At 38.7% G+C, this 13,479-nt stretch overlaps 1 protein-coding gene across 5 annotated transcripts in view; it reads left to right on the top strand.

Moving 5' to 3' along the window:
* The window catches only part of txndc16 (thioredoxin domain containing 16), a 73,975-nt gene that overhangs the window by 16,036 nt on the left and 44,460 nt on the right, over positions 1-13,479 (top strand). For 3 of the 5 annotated variants that reach the window (XM_058653574.1, XM_058653559.1, XM_058653566.1), the window contains exons 17-20: positions 650-791; positions 2,322-2,509; positions 3,207-3,397; positions 7,183-7,580. In XM_058653574.1, coding sequence (XP_058509557.1) covers positions 650-791; positions 2,322-2,509; positions 3,207-3,397; positions 7,183-7,436 — 775 coding nt within the window. In that variant the 3' untranslated portion in view covers positions 7,437-7,580. Of the gene's footprint in view, positions 1-649; positions 792-2,321; positions 2,510-3,206; positions 3,398-7,182; positions 7,581-9,062; positions 9,158-13,479 lie in introns of those variants that run through there. The other 2 variants (XR_009242508.1, XM_058653588.1) reach the window with 1 other exon arrangement.

The following is a 13,479-nucleotide window of genomic DNA, read 5'->3' as shown; positions in this document are numbered from 1 at the left end:
TCACTCAGGAAGCCCCTGGATTCAAGATGATAAACTCCAGTCAAGTATTGAAAGGACTCTTTAGTGAATGGGCTCCTACAGTCTGTAAAGGTCAACATATTCCTGTGTGTCATGAACATGTCTTATAAATATATCTTCATATGACTCTCTCTGTGTTTCTCCGTATAGCAGTGTTTGGATCTCTTGTCGCCTGGCAATTTGTGTCAAGACAGATAAAGACAACAGCAGCATTATTTTTATTATTTTTATTAACTGCAGACAGTTTGGAGTATGACTGAAAAAACAGGGAAGAGCAGTTTCAAAAGTGAAAAACCCAGTCATTCAGTACTGTGTTGTACTGCTTCCCTGTGCTACTGATGTATACTGTACACACAAGCGCTGCCTCAGTCAGGTCTGATAGTATTGCTTGACAGAGCCTATTTTCTGATGGAGGACGCGGCAGACAAATATTGTTACATTGTTTCTGTTCATGAAGACCAAACACAGGCAGAATAATAACAACAATCACCAAAGGTTACACACTGCAGCTTTAGATTAGCAACATTCACACATTTAAAGTTTTAATTATCACTATCAAAATGACATTTATTGGATTTTTCAGTGTGTATGTATACACTGTATGATGGTGTTTGTCATGTTTGCTGCTCAGGACTTTCGACCACACTGTTGACCTTCCTGTGGTGTTGGTGTTTCCATCATGGAGGACACACACTTACCCCTCCAAACTGAGTGTGTCGTCCTCTGCTGAGGAGCTGCTCGCACACATCAGCACTGCACTGCTCAATCCAGTGGTAAATCACGCTGTGTTTATTTGTCTTACTGTGTTGTATATTCACTTTTGAATTAGGAAAAAGGAGACAGCCGTCCTACAATTACCTGATTTAGAGTAATAACTTAAGTAGTTCAGGCAGAATTCAATATCCAATGGTCTCCAAGCTCCGATTGTGAGCCAGTCTTCATTTAAATCTCATGGAATGAAATAGCCTTAAATAAATGTTTCTTGGAAGTTTGTAAAAGCCAAAATGGAACCGTTCATACATAGTATGTCACAGATAACAAGCACCATATGTGGACTCAGTGTGAATGTGGTCTGCTGCAGTGCACCAGAGGTCCGAGAAATGCATCATGTCTGAGTTTCCATTCGATCGTGTAAATGAAAATTAAATGACCTGATGTGGAAACGGTTATCTTTAGTCTCAGTGTTTCTCAACCAGGCAAGATCTTACAAGGCAAAAGGGCCACACTTTGCCTTCTGGTGGTGCTGTTGTCCTCATTTGATTAGCAAGACTTAATCAACCAGATGGAAGAACTGGTTGGGAGAGCAGGGACCAATTTGCCCACTGTGACTTTTATATAAAGAAAAGAACAAAACATAATTCAATTGACAAGATGGATTTCATTGCTTTTCCATGTGCCTGTGTCAAGGATTTATTTTACCTTTTATCTAAAAGAATAAGCTGTTTTTTTTTTCCAAATTCCAAAAAGCTGCATTATTCATACACAAGAGAGCCGTAGACAACCACATAGCTTCCCTATAGCTCACTGCGGTGTTTCCTATACGGTACTCAAGCACCACAGCGGTTTAAATGCCTGACTGGTAAATAGTTGGCTGCTGTATAACAAAATTATGTGTATTCACTACACTGAAGTACATGCTTACAATATTATATCTCACATATGTTTGGGATTTTACTCAGCTCAAATATTATCCCTGAATTACAGCATCGGGGAGATGATGGCCAACTATCAGCAGTCTGGTACTGCTCATTTATCCAGCAGCAGTATTAGTTTCACTTAGTGTGTAAATGTTTTCAAAAAGTCAAAATATTGATTTGGTGATTTATTGCTGTCCTTCTACGTACAATACAATAATCATTGCGCCAAGGCAAATATCAATATTTCAATATAGAACATTGCCATGCCTGCCTCTCTCATGTGCATTACGGCACTAGGGGTGCACAGCGCAGTCAGCATTGAATTTGTGTCGTACCTCATACAACCACACTTCTAAAAAACCTGAACTATCTGGAATGCTTTGTGTTGATAATCACAGCCAAGTGTAGTAGCTGTAGTAAACAGCCAAAACCGGCAATGTGTAAATCTCAGGTATTAATCAGAAACATTGGTTCGTGTTGTTTTTGTTAAAGGCATCTGCAGACATTCTCTCAAACTCCTCTATTATTTTAAATGATTGCCTCTTAGTATTCAAGGCACCTGCTTTCCCCGTTGGCTTTGATCATACCAAGATGTTTTTTTATGACCACATCCATTCTTAGATTGCTGGAGTAACGTTATTACATTTGTCTTTGTCATGTCTCCAGCCTGAACTGACGGTGGAAAGTCTGCCATCCTTCCTCTCTCTGGGTAAAGCCCTCCTCATCCTCTTTGTGGGAGAGGAGGAGGATGAGATCGGCTGGAGACAGAACCAGATGCTGGTGGAGGAGATGAGGCGAGTGGTAGAGTTGGGAGATGGGAAGATGGAGCCATTTCTAGCCTGTTGGATACACCTGTAAGTGTCACTGCTGTCAATCAGTCCAATGTAAAAATACCTGAGGGCAAACTTCCCCTCCTGTAATACTTAAGATCACAAATGAGTCACATACATGCACTGTAGTTTAGACATTTACAAACTCCTGCTTCTTTGCAGGTTTTTATCCACCATCTTTATGACAAACTCATCCACCTTTAGAAAGGACCATAGCCATTCTGTAGCTTGCTGTGGTGATGTTTTGGTGATAATTTGACTGCCCAGCCTGCATAAAGAGTTGAGACAGCCTCAAGCTACTTCAAGCATTGGCGTTATTCTTGTAGCAAAGTTGGCAAACACACTTGTTCCAGTTTTCACTGAAAAGGTATTGTCATTTCCATTGCTCCTGCAAACGTTGGCCTTCCCGATTAACATAGTTTTAGTTGTGGTGGCTGTGACGGTGCCAAGAGAAGAATTGCAACTTGGATTTATGTGATTTATTGATTCTGTTTGATCGTGCTGGCAGACCATCTACAATCACTTTTAAGAAGGCAGTCAGGGCCCACATAAAAACTATCAAAGTGCCACAGTTGGCCTGAGGGCTGGACTTGTGACACAGTTGCCCTTGATGGTTTCAGATTTGCTGCATCATTTAACCACCACATTCATAGGAAACACGTTTGATCTCCTTTTGCTTTTTAATTGGTTATTGAATCTAAACTATTGGTCTGTGTTCCAGTGGTCAAACTCCAGCTGGCATGTCTGTCTTAGGGTCATATCTGGCCTCGATGCCCCCTCTGCCTGCACTGGTCCTTACCCATTTGCCCTCTGGAGATGAAATCTATCGTTACCCCCCCAACACCCCCATTGTGGCCCCGTCTGTCCTGCAGTGGCTGCAGAGGATTGAGGACAGGACTGAGTCACCGGCAGGTAAGTAAGAGTGCGGCTGACGGCTGCATTTTCCTGTCCGAACTCGACCAAGCCCAAGAGAATTTTGAGGGTACCAAACTCAAACCTGACAGGCATACTGTATTTTTTTTTGTCCAAGCCTGACACGAGCTTGACATGTGTTATAGTAAGCTGAAGAGAAAGGTTCAAGTCCCCTCAGATCAAGACAAGCTCAGTTTGGGTATCCATGCTCTACAGGTAAGAGGGGAAGAGTCACACGTTTGGGCTGCATCGTAATAAATGCTGGCTATTTATTAAACATTTTCGATAAGTATAAATATCAATATCTGGACTACACTCCTGATTCTGGAATGGTGCTTTTTTCAGAAATGGACTCTAGGTCCATATACCAGCTGTTCCCTTTCTCTGAATATGCCACTGCCATCTCAATTTACGAGCATAGCTGTCTAGTTGTGCCTTCCGTTCATCAGTTGATGTAGAACGCCTCATTCTGTGTTTCCACAGACACTAAAACGCTATACTGAGAAACACAGAGAGACCCGAGAAAAGAGTCTTCTGTTGTGTTGTTCTGTTGTCTCCTGCAGTGGCTCCATTAATACAGTCATTTGCTTCACGGCTTGTTTTATTAGGCGTAAGGCCTTTTTTAGCACCTGCTGTCTGCAGCTAAATGTGTTTCCCATCTGGAAATACATCAACAATGACCAAATCCCATTAACCTCTCACATTAACACCTGGTATTGTGGATTGTTTTTACCAGAGCAGTTTGCAAAGCCAGCAAACATAGTAAGTGAGCGTGCAATGCAACACCAAAGGCAGGCATGACAAATGACTGCATAAGCTCAGATCAGGTGGTCTGTTTTTTTTTTCCGTTTTTTTTAAATGGATTTATTAGTTTTTTGTTTGCAAATTACAGCATATCAAACAGCAAGCCACTATCACATGCAACAAGGCAAACTTTAATCCCCATTCTCCCTCCCATCCCCTCCTAAGGTGTTAAAACAATAAAATTAACATAGAAATAGAAAATAAATAAATAAATAAAAAAAGTATAATACGTACATATATACACACATACATATGCACACACTCACTTCAATTAAATAAACAAATAGTGAAAGCAGTTATAACATTGATGCGTTTCAAGAGCGTTTCTTCTAAACATTGGCGTCATGTCTTAGAAAACATATGAAAGGTTTCCAGATGTTATCAAAAACATGCTGCTTCCGTTTAATAATGCAAGTTATCTTTTGCAATGTCATGTTTGACATCTCTTTAATCCACCTTCCAATTCTTAGTCCATCAACATTTTTCCAGTTAAGGGAAATGATACGTTTAGCTTGTAATATTCACATATCTACAACTCTAGATTCTTTACTTTGTAATTGTGGGATAGTTGGATATACAGTATACCCAGAAGAACGAGCTTGGGGTCCAGTGGTAACTTCTTAGCCAATATCTGATCAATCATATTAATAATATCTTGCCAGAAGGAATTTATTTTCACACACTCCCATATGCAGTGGTACATCGTTCCTCTTGCTTCATTGCACTTAATACATGTATCAGGGATGTTATCATTAAACTTGTGCAATTTGTCTGGGGTTATGTATGTATGCATCAGCCACTTATATTGAATAAGTTTCAGGTTGCTGTTAATTGTTTGTTTCTGAGCTTTCGTACATGCCCCATTCCAATCTTGTAGTGATATGTATATACATATATATATGTATATATATTATTATTTTTTTATTAATGACGGAGAAATGCTGCTCTCTACATGTATGCAACGATAAGGTGGCTACCTAGAGAGATAAGTCTGTCCAACTCTATATCTATACAGATAGATTTGTCTATATATCTATTCACGGCCTGTTCCATGCAAGAGTGCTGTGCTTCCATTCTCCCTTGCTGTCCTGTATAGAAGCTACAAGCACAGCATTGGTGGAGGTATAGTCCATGCTGCCTTTACGTCAGCAGTGAGATAAATTGAGAGGGAAGTTTAAACAACAGTGTGACCCCAGTGATGGAATTTTAATGTTATTTAAACCTACCTATACACACTGTAGCTTTGTTTATGATATGAGCTACATGCCAATAATGTAAATGTGAACTAAATAATGGAGACATGATAATAATTTTTTAACCCCCTTTCCAAATGCAGTAAAAAAAACATGAGAATATGCCGCTGGATTCTTGTGATTAATGCAATTTTATTATCTAAAAGGAAGAGGGCAAAGCTGAATTTCCTGTGAGCTCATATGGAATAAACATAGGGTGTCTGATAACAGCTGTGACAGTTTTTTCATATTAAAAGCCATGGATGCCAAATAGGTGGCCACTTACTTCTTTCACTTCATCACTGGAAAAATCGATTAAGTTTATTTAATCATGGTTTAAACAATTTTCTAAATTAACTGAACAAAACAATTCTAAACATGATGTGAAATGCATTGATAAGTGGTTGAAAGTCTTCATTTTGATCACAGCCTCAGTTCCCAAACATTTTTTGTCAAACTCAGATACCTCACCCGACTTAAATAGACAATTTTTCTGCTACAACAACATTTCTAAAGAAGTTTCAAATGAATAAAGGGAACCAAAAAAGTTTCTCATAGGACTCCTCACAAATATATGCATGGTAAAGTAACATGGCAGCAAGATTGTGTTTACCATCTGACTGTGCATTTACAGCATTTGCAAGAGGCTTCGATGAATGTAAACAAGTCTTTAAATACAGGTGATGATTGTTCAGGTATAACCTCAGACTTTAGAGCACAACAGTCTGCAGCCATTAACCCTCGACCTTTGATCTGTGGAATTGTCTCGGCGAGTGCCAAGATAAAACACCAGTCTTTGCTGTCTGAACTGGATGGGACTGTCATTCGTTTATGTCATCCAGCACATTCCAGCCATTCTTCACAGAGGAAGGCTGCAGGCTGCCAGTCTTTACATCCTGGCTGGATGGTTTAGTGCCAGGAAGTTTCAGCCAAGACTGGAATTGTATTCCTTGACAAGTAACTGTGGATTGTGAAATTACTAGATTGAGTTCAACAGTTTTTAATGTTCAATATCTTGAACACTGGATATTATGCAAAAAAAAAGAAAGAAAAGACAATTCATTTTGCACACGTATGGCTAAAGAAGAGCAAATGCAAGAGCTTTCTGTGGACAGGGTTCCCACGGGTCCTTAAAATCCTTGAAAGTTTGTGATTTTGAAAAAGAAAATTTTTTTTAGGTAAATGTCAAACATCGAGTCGTAATTACTAGCAGTGTTGTGGACACGCTCTCTCTCGCAAAGAGATCCCATGCAGAACAATGAGCGAGTAAAATTAATCAAGAGAGAGCAAATTGCGTGATGCCTGGGAAATGCAAATTCCAAGATCTCTGGCTCACCAAAAAAAAATTACAGAGACTGACTGGTCCAAGATCCCAAGGACAATCACTTGGCCAGATGCAGAGTGTGCTGCAAAAAATTGGGCGCCATGGGAGAAGAGGCTCTTACATGAACCATGGTGTGGGAATGCTGTGTAAAAGCTTTTTCATAGCCCCTTTCAAAAGCCTTTTAAAATACATTATAACATTATAAATACAAGTAATTGTACAATAATTGTGTTAAGTTCAGCTGTAAATATAAACTGACCAGGGTTCCACAACAGTATCGTTACAATGGCTAAAATAAAGCTTTCTAATGCAGTGGAATTGATTACAAATGCTACAATGTTTGATCAAAAGCCGTTATCTTTTTTTGAATTTCTGTATCAAATTGTACATTGCACTCACATGTTTGTTTTGGTGTGTCTCTGCAGGGTTGTTGGGTGAGGACAGTTGGCCTCCTGCTGAGGAGTTCTATGATTTTCTGAAAATCATGGACATGCAGGAACCGAGCTCCACCCAACAGCAAATGCCTAAGAAGGAGGAGGTGGAGGAGAAGGAGGAGGAGGAGGAGCAGGTGGGTGATGAGGAAGAGGAGAACGTGGAAGATGATTTGTTAGTCGAAGAGGCAACAGATTCTTCCTCTGGCTCTCCTGCTCCCGTTGCTAACACTCACTCAGAACTGTGACAGATGAAGATTTACGATTGTGATTGATTTTTTTTTTTTTATATATCCATAGTTTTTATATTCATATGTTTGTGTCTCAGTTAACATAGTTTATTTTTTACTCTCAGGGGTGTTAATAAAATATCAACTCTGTTTGACTGTTGATATCAGCTTCCACTTTTTTTTCTTTTTATTACAATGCTATTATAACACAGAACACAATTTTGTGTACTATGCATTTTTCATTGTCACGTAACACTTATTCTTAATGTGTTTTCCCACGGGTGTTTACAGAAATGGATACTTTCATTTCCTGGAGTCTTACACCATTACAGTCCACTGTGGTTTTGTGACAGATTCCCTGTGAACTCTGTGCTGATTGGCTGAATTAGCAATTTTTTTCTGTCAATTTATAGGAAGTATGCATGACATACTCTCATCAGTCCTGTGACTGTCCTTTTTCTTTTAGTTTCTAAGTCTACACACAAATTGAGGTCATATATGTTTCTTTTACATAGTTATATGAAGCAAAGTTATGACCTTATTTCAAATCCTAATGATACTCGAAATTCTGTCTTCAAAGTGTTATCGTTTTAGATCTTTATCTGCCAGATTCAATTAAATTCCTGTATAACTGCACTCACATAATGTGTTATACATTAGACAAAACTTTCAACCGCTACAGTATGAAACTCTCAACCTCAACGAAGGAAGCACAGGATTAAGGTTTCCAAATACATATTTTGGCATTACCCAAGAGTGCACCAAATCGTCCAACATTATTTGCAACCTGACCCATCTTCAGCCATCCTAAAATTGTTACCACATCTGCTCCTCTTAATAAAATCACACCGCGTGTGGAAATAGCAGTGACTTTAGATATTTCCATTAGATGTTTGTGTCCTGGAAATGTCTTGGAAATGATTGTGACGTGATTTTTCCCATCATTCCACCTCCTGTCCTGTAATATGAGTGGCACTGAGGCATGACTGTCAAATCCTTCCCATCACTTTAGATGCAGTGCAAACAAGGTGGAATGGTTTTGTTAGATTTGTCCACTTTGAATAGTGATAGGTCGCTTAAGTAGACTTAATGAGTTGGCACCTCAGTTAAAAGGAAAAATCCATCCTAAACGTATGTGTCGGGGGGTCAAAAGGCCTCTTGGATCCTGCTCTTAAGTCTTTTTTTTTTTTTTTTTTTAATCCTACCATACTTATTTTTTGTTCAACCACAGGACTATGTTTTTATGGCACGCCATTTAATCATTTAAAAGCTAGACTGGATATCTCTTATTAGTATCTGCAAAATCATATTTGCCTCGCCAAAACTATAATTCAAGATATTTAATTGTATTTTCACAAGGATATCTATTGTAGTAATAATAATACTTTAGCTCTGACATCTGATAACTGAAGTTCCCATTAATTAAAGATCTCTAGATTGTCCCTAAATTTGTAGATATCCTTAATAGTCAAATTGACTTTGTAGATTTCTCAAACTGGAATTATACTGCTATCTCAAAGTGTAGATATCTTGCCTGTTGTGTGCACAGCAGCCATTTTGACATGTTAATTAGTTGAATTATTTACACCTGTGCATTTGTGACCTGTCAAAATGTCTGAAGCAAGTTAATTGGAACTCTTTCAGTGGAACAAACTACAACAACAGCAGCAGCACAACAACTTCGGCAAGTGATGTGACTATCAACATGTCAACACACCAGTGAGAAAATGGAGTAAAGGGTGAGTTAAAGACACCAACTCTGTCTGTCTGTGGCTTTGATAACTGTTTTGCTATTGTCTAGGGCTAGGGCTGCAGGGATTAATCATTTATTAATCATCACCTAAATTAAAACTATTTTGATGTTCAAGTTACAAATGTGTATATATATATATATATATATATATACATAAAAAACAGGCTTTAGCTTAAGTGGGAATTTGTTGATGATCCTTTGACCCTCTATGACTGAACTGAATATCTTTTGTTTATAATGATAAAAACAATTATTATGTGATAGAGTTTTTTTAAATTATTGAGGTTTGGCCCTAGTCCCTCAAACCATTTCCTTCATTTTATAAATCTAATAGATGATTGAATCATCAGATGTGTTATTAAAATAATTGTTAGTTGTTTGCATTCATAATGAAGTCATGTCTACTGTGAAATCAATTGTCAAGTAGTCCATTGTTGTGTGCTGTGCTGTATTACACAACAGTCACAATCTGATTTTGTTAATTTAGTTTGAGTTAATTTAGCTGCATGGCTCCTACAAGACAAGATGGCCCCAGTCTGGCCCCTTAACCCTTTTAATTGCAACCAATTAAACTGATATGGAGAATGTCATAAACTTGGGGTTAAGCTTATATTAACATATTTTTAAGTCTTAAAAATGACACATTGATGTATTCATATTGATAAGTATTTGATCCAATATCTCTTGCCAGGGACTAAAATAACTGATAGAAAGTAGTCTTGAAATAGTAACTGGTTCCTCTTGGAGCATGAATTTCTTCTTCGTGAAATCACTGTTTGGTTTACTTTGCACTGTTCAAGTAGATCAGTGTCAAACTGTAGTGAACAGAGTAGAAACACATGATTAAACGTCAAGGCCAAGCTAATCTGTATGTGTTTATATCAGAGGCTGCATGTCAGTGTAGTATCTGTGAGTGCGTCCACTGGAGCTCATCATTTCAAACGGATTAAATCCTGAGGTGTTGCTTTGGTTTTCCTGTCTTGCAACATTTGATTTGATTTGATAAATGCTGTAATTAAAGTGAAAATGATCACAGCGCCAAGAGGATATGTCCACTCTCATCTGTCGATACACTTATGTGTGGCTGCGGTGATTAGGGCCTCAATGGATTCATAATAACAATTCTCAATTGATCACTTAGAGTTGTTTTTACCCATAAATGCTGAAAAATGTTGATCATCATTTCCCAAAACTCAAAGTGATGACGTCTTCAAATGTCTGTTTTTGGCCCGAAACCAAAGGTATTCAGTTTACTGTCATGAAGGAGCAAATGAACCACAACATATCTACATTTAAGAAGCTGAAAACCTTTGTATTTATTAAAAACCCTCAAATATCAAAACTAGTTTGCATTAATAAAGTAATTGAAACTGATCAAAAATACTTTTAACGGAGACATTAAACAGAATGGGCAATGTTAGAACTGTAGCATATTTTACTTGTTACACTGAATTGTTGGTGTAATGTTGACCAACATGTGGATTGAATTCATCCTGCTTTGATGATTAGGTTTCTCATCTCCCGTTTGCATTTGCTGGTGTCGTTGCTCATCTCGTCACAGATTTGCTCGAAGTCGTACGAGCTCAAACATCTTCAGCATGATTTCCAGATGAATTGTCTTTGCTTGAGTTCAACTCTTATATGAAAAACAATACTATAGTGATAAAGATGTCATTGTTTGAAAATACAGTACTTGCACGTCAGTGATCCAGTGGGGAACACACAAACAAATCTAATTGCATTTTCTACAGGCTGTAAGAAACTTGACTCAGTCTGATCAATCAGTGGGGAAATGATACTGTAATAAATCAGTATAACTGGATTGTAGAGTAAACACACCCCTGTGTTACATGTGAGCTATGACATTAGTCTACCCAGACCATGTGTATCATTCAATTTCTGAGGGATGTGACACACACATCCACAGGTGGACTGATGTCTTAACAAACAGTTTGTCCACTATGAACTTTGGTTTATTCTTAAGTCTGTTTTTCCACAGATAGTAATGCTTATATTATATTTTAGAAAGTGAGAAATAAATTATTTATTCATTCAAAATAGTTAACAAATTGTTCCAGTTATAGACTGTACACAAAAAATTAAATGGACACAGTCCTCTGGTTTGCTGCAGCCAACCAGGAGTTAATGGTCTCAATCACCTCTTCCAGATCTTCTTCAATGGCACGTGATGTCAATTTTATAAACTATGTTCATGTTTAGAGGAAAATAGAAGATGAAGTATGGCACCAATGAGTGGACAGCAGTGTGATTGACAGTTGGGCTGATTGCAGGTGACATCAGTGAACTTCTGTTTGCAAAATGTCAGCATGGCGCTGGCCAAACTGCGAATCTTGAGGCTTCAAAGTGGGAGTTCAGATTCTCATGGGTGACATCACTACCAGTTGGTTCCAGCTATCACAGCAGGTACTCGGCCAGTGTAGACAGTCAAAGAGGCTTGGTGGCATTATAATGATGATGACGACTTAGTGGTAGAGCGAGTTGTCTTTCAGCTGGATGGTTTACGGTTCAATTCCTGGCTCCACTAGTCTACATGCTGATGTGTCCCTGGGCGAGACGCTTAACCACACAGTGCTTCTGATGGCTGTGCTGGCAGCGTGTGAAAGGGGATGGAAGATGAGTGATAAAAAAAAAAAAGGCACCGCTAATAGATCAATTTTACAGCAGTGTTTTCCAAACTTCATAAAGATGACAAATCATTGTGACCCAATTCACATCATTTCTAACATTTCTGAGTCTTTCTTTTCTGCAATTTCTCAAATACCTACTACTAATTTGAACATGCAAACCAGCCACCCTTCAAAAATGTACTGCAAATATCAATCTTCAGTAAAAAGCTGGAAGAAATTCAGCAAATGTATTCGTTGACTCCAAAAACATCTCCTGCAACCCATCTGTGGTTCCTGGTCCAGTCTCTGGGAATTACTTCCTAAAAAATCTTCACACACTCGCAGTCACTGAACTTTTATTAGAAAAAGCTGTACATCTGCTTATTCTAGCACTGGGTCAATCATGTGGCCGCAGTGCAGTGCATGAAATCCTGCAGTTAATTTTCACATCAAATATCAGACAGTAGAAAAATTGTGTTCTCTGTGACTTTGATCAGCAAAGCTGGTCTGCGTATTTCTGAAGCTGCTAAACTTCTGGGAAAAAGGTCATTTGATTTTTTTTTTTTTTTTTTTTTTTACTTGGAATGGTGCCAACCCCAACAAACAACCAAGGAGCAGCAGTTCTGCAAATAGAAACACTTATCGAGAGGTCAGACCGGTTTAAGCTCCGCCCCGCCTCGCCTCGGCATGACACGGCACTGCACGGCTGCATGAAACTGCCGTGACTTTGTTTAACATGACACACACAAAGCAGTTGTTTTCGGTGTACTGAATCATTCGAATCAGTTAATTAAAAGATTAGTTCAGTACTTCCTGCATGACTGGAGCCCAGGCTCCCAGCTTGCAATCTCAGGCTTTCACGCCAGACTCCTTAAATATTGAGATTTTAGACATTTCCGTGATAAATGTTGGAGATTAATGCAAATTATTAACGCTTTGAGGATTGTCAAGTCTTTAATTGATCTACAATTCGGAATTGTTAGGTTTGATTCTTGTATCGGACCTCTTGCTCCTGCCTCTTCAAATGACGGCAATTTGACCAATCAGTGGCTGACACAGCATCACACATAGTATCGGCTCAGCTCGCTTAGAGACTTGCCAGAGCAAGGTGGATGGAAAAGCAAAAAAAACTGTGCCGTGTAGAGTTGAGCCGGGACAATGTAGTGGGAAAGCAGCATGACTTATTTTTAAAACTTTGATCTGCGCTGCTGTTGTACACACAAACTCTCTCTCAGTCAGGTCTGATAGTATTGCTTGACAGATTCTGTTTTCAGATGCTTTCTGTTCACGAAGACCAAACGGAGGCAGAATAATAACATGCATGTTGAGGCTTTAATGCTCCTCAGGCTATAGTATTGCTGTTTATCCCACAATTCACCATATACCATGGTTTCTCCCAATATCATAGTGCTTCGTTTCACAAATTTAACATCTCAAATTAGTTTCATGTACTTGACAGTGGGTTCAGTGGACAATAGTGACAGATGTGAAGGAAATCGGCAGCATTAATGCGCAGCTGACAAATCTGGACAAATGATGTGATGCAGTCGTGTCAACAAGGAGCAGCAGCTTAAAATAAATTTTCCAGCAGCCTGTAGAATCAATGTCATGAACTCGGGCTCCTCTGAGAAGAATTCCCTAGTGTTAGCGTGGTTATCGTGTCATGTGTCAGTCATATTGG

Source organism: Solea solea, chromosome 2, assembly GCF_958295425.1.
Source record: "Solea solea chromosome 2, fSolSol10.1, whole genome shotgun sequence".
Taxonomy (NCBI): domain Eukaryota; kingdom Metazoa; phylum Chordata; class Actinopteri; order Pleuronectiformes; family Soleidae; genus Solea; species Solea solea.
This window is presented reverse-complemented; position numbering and strand designations above follow the sequence as displayed.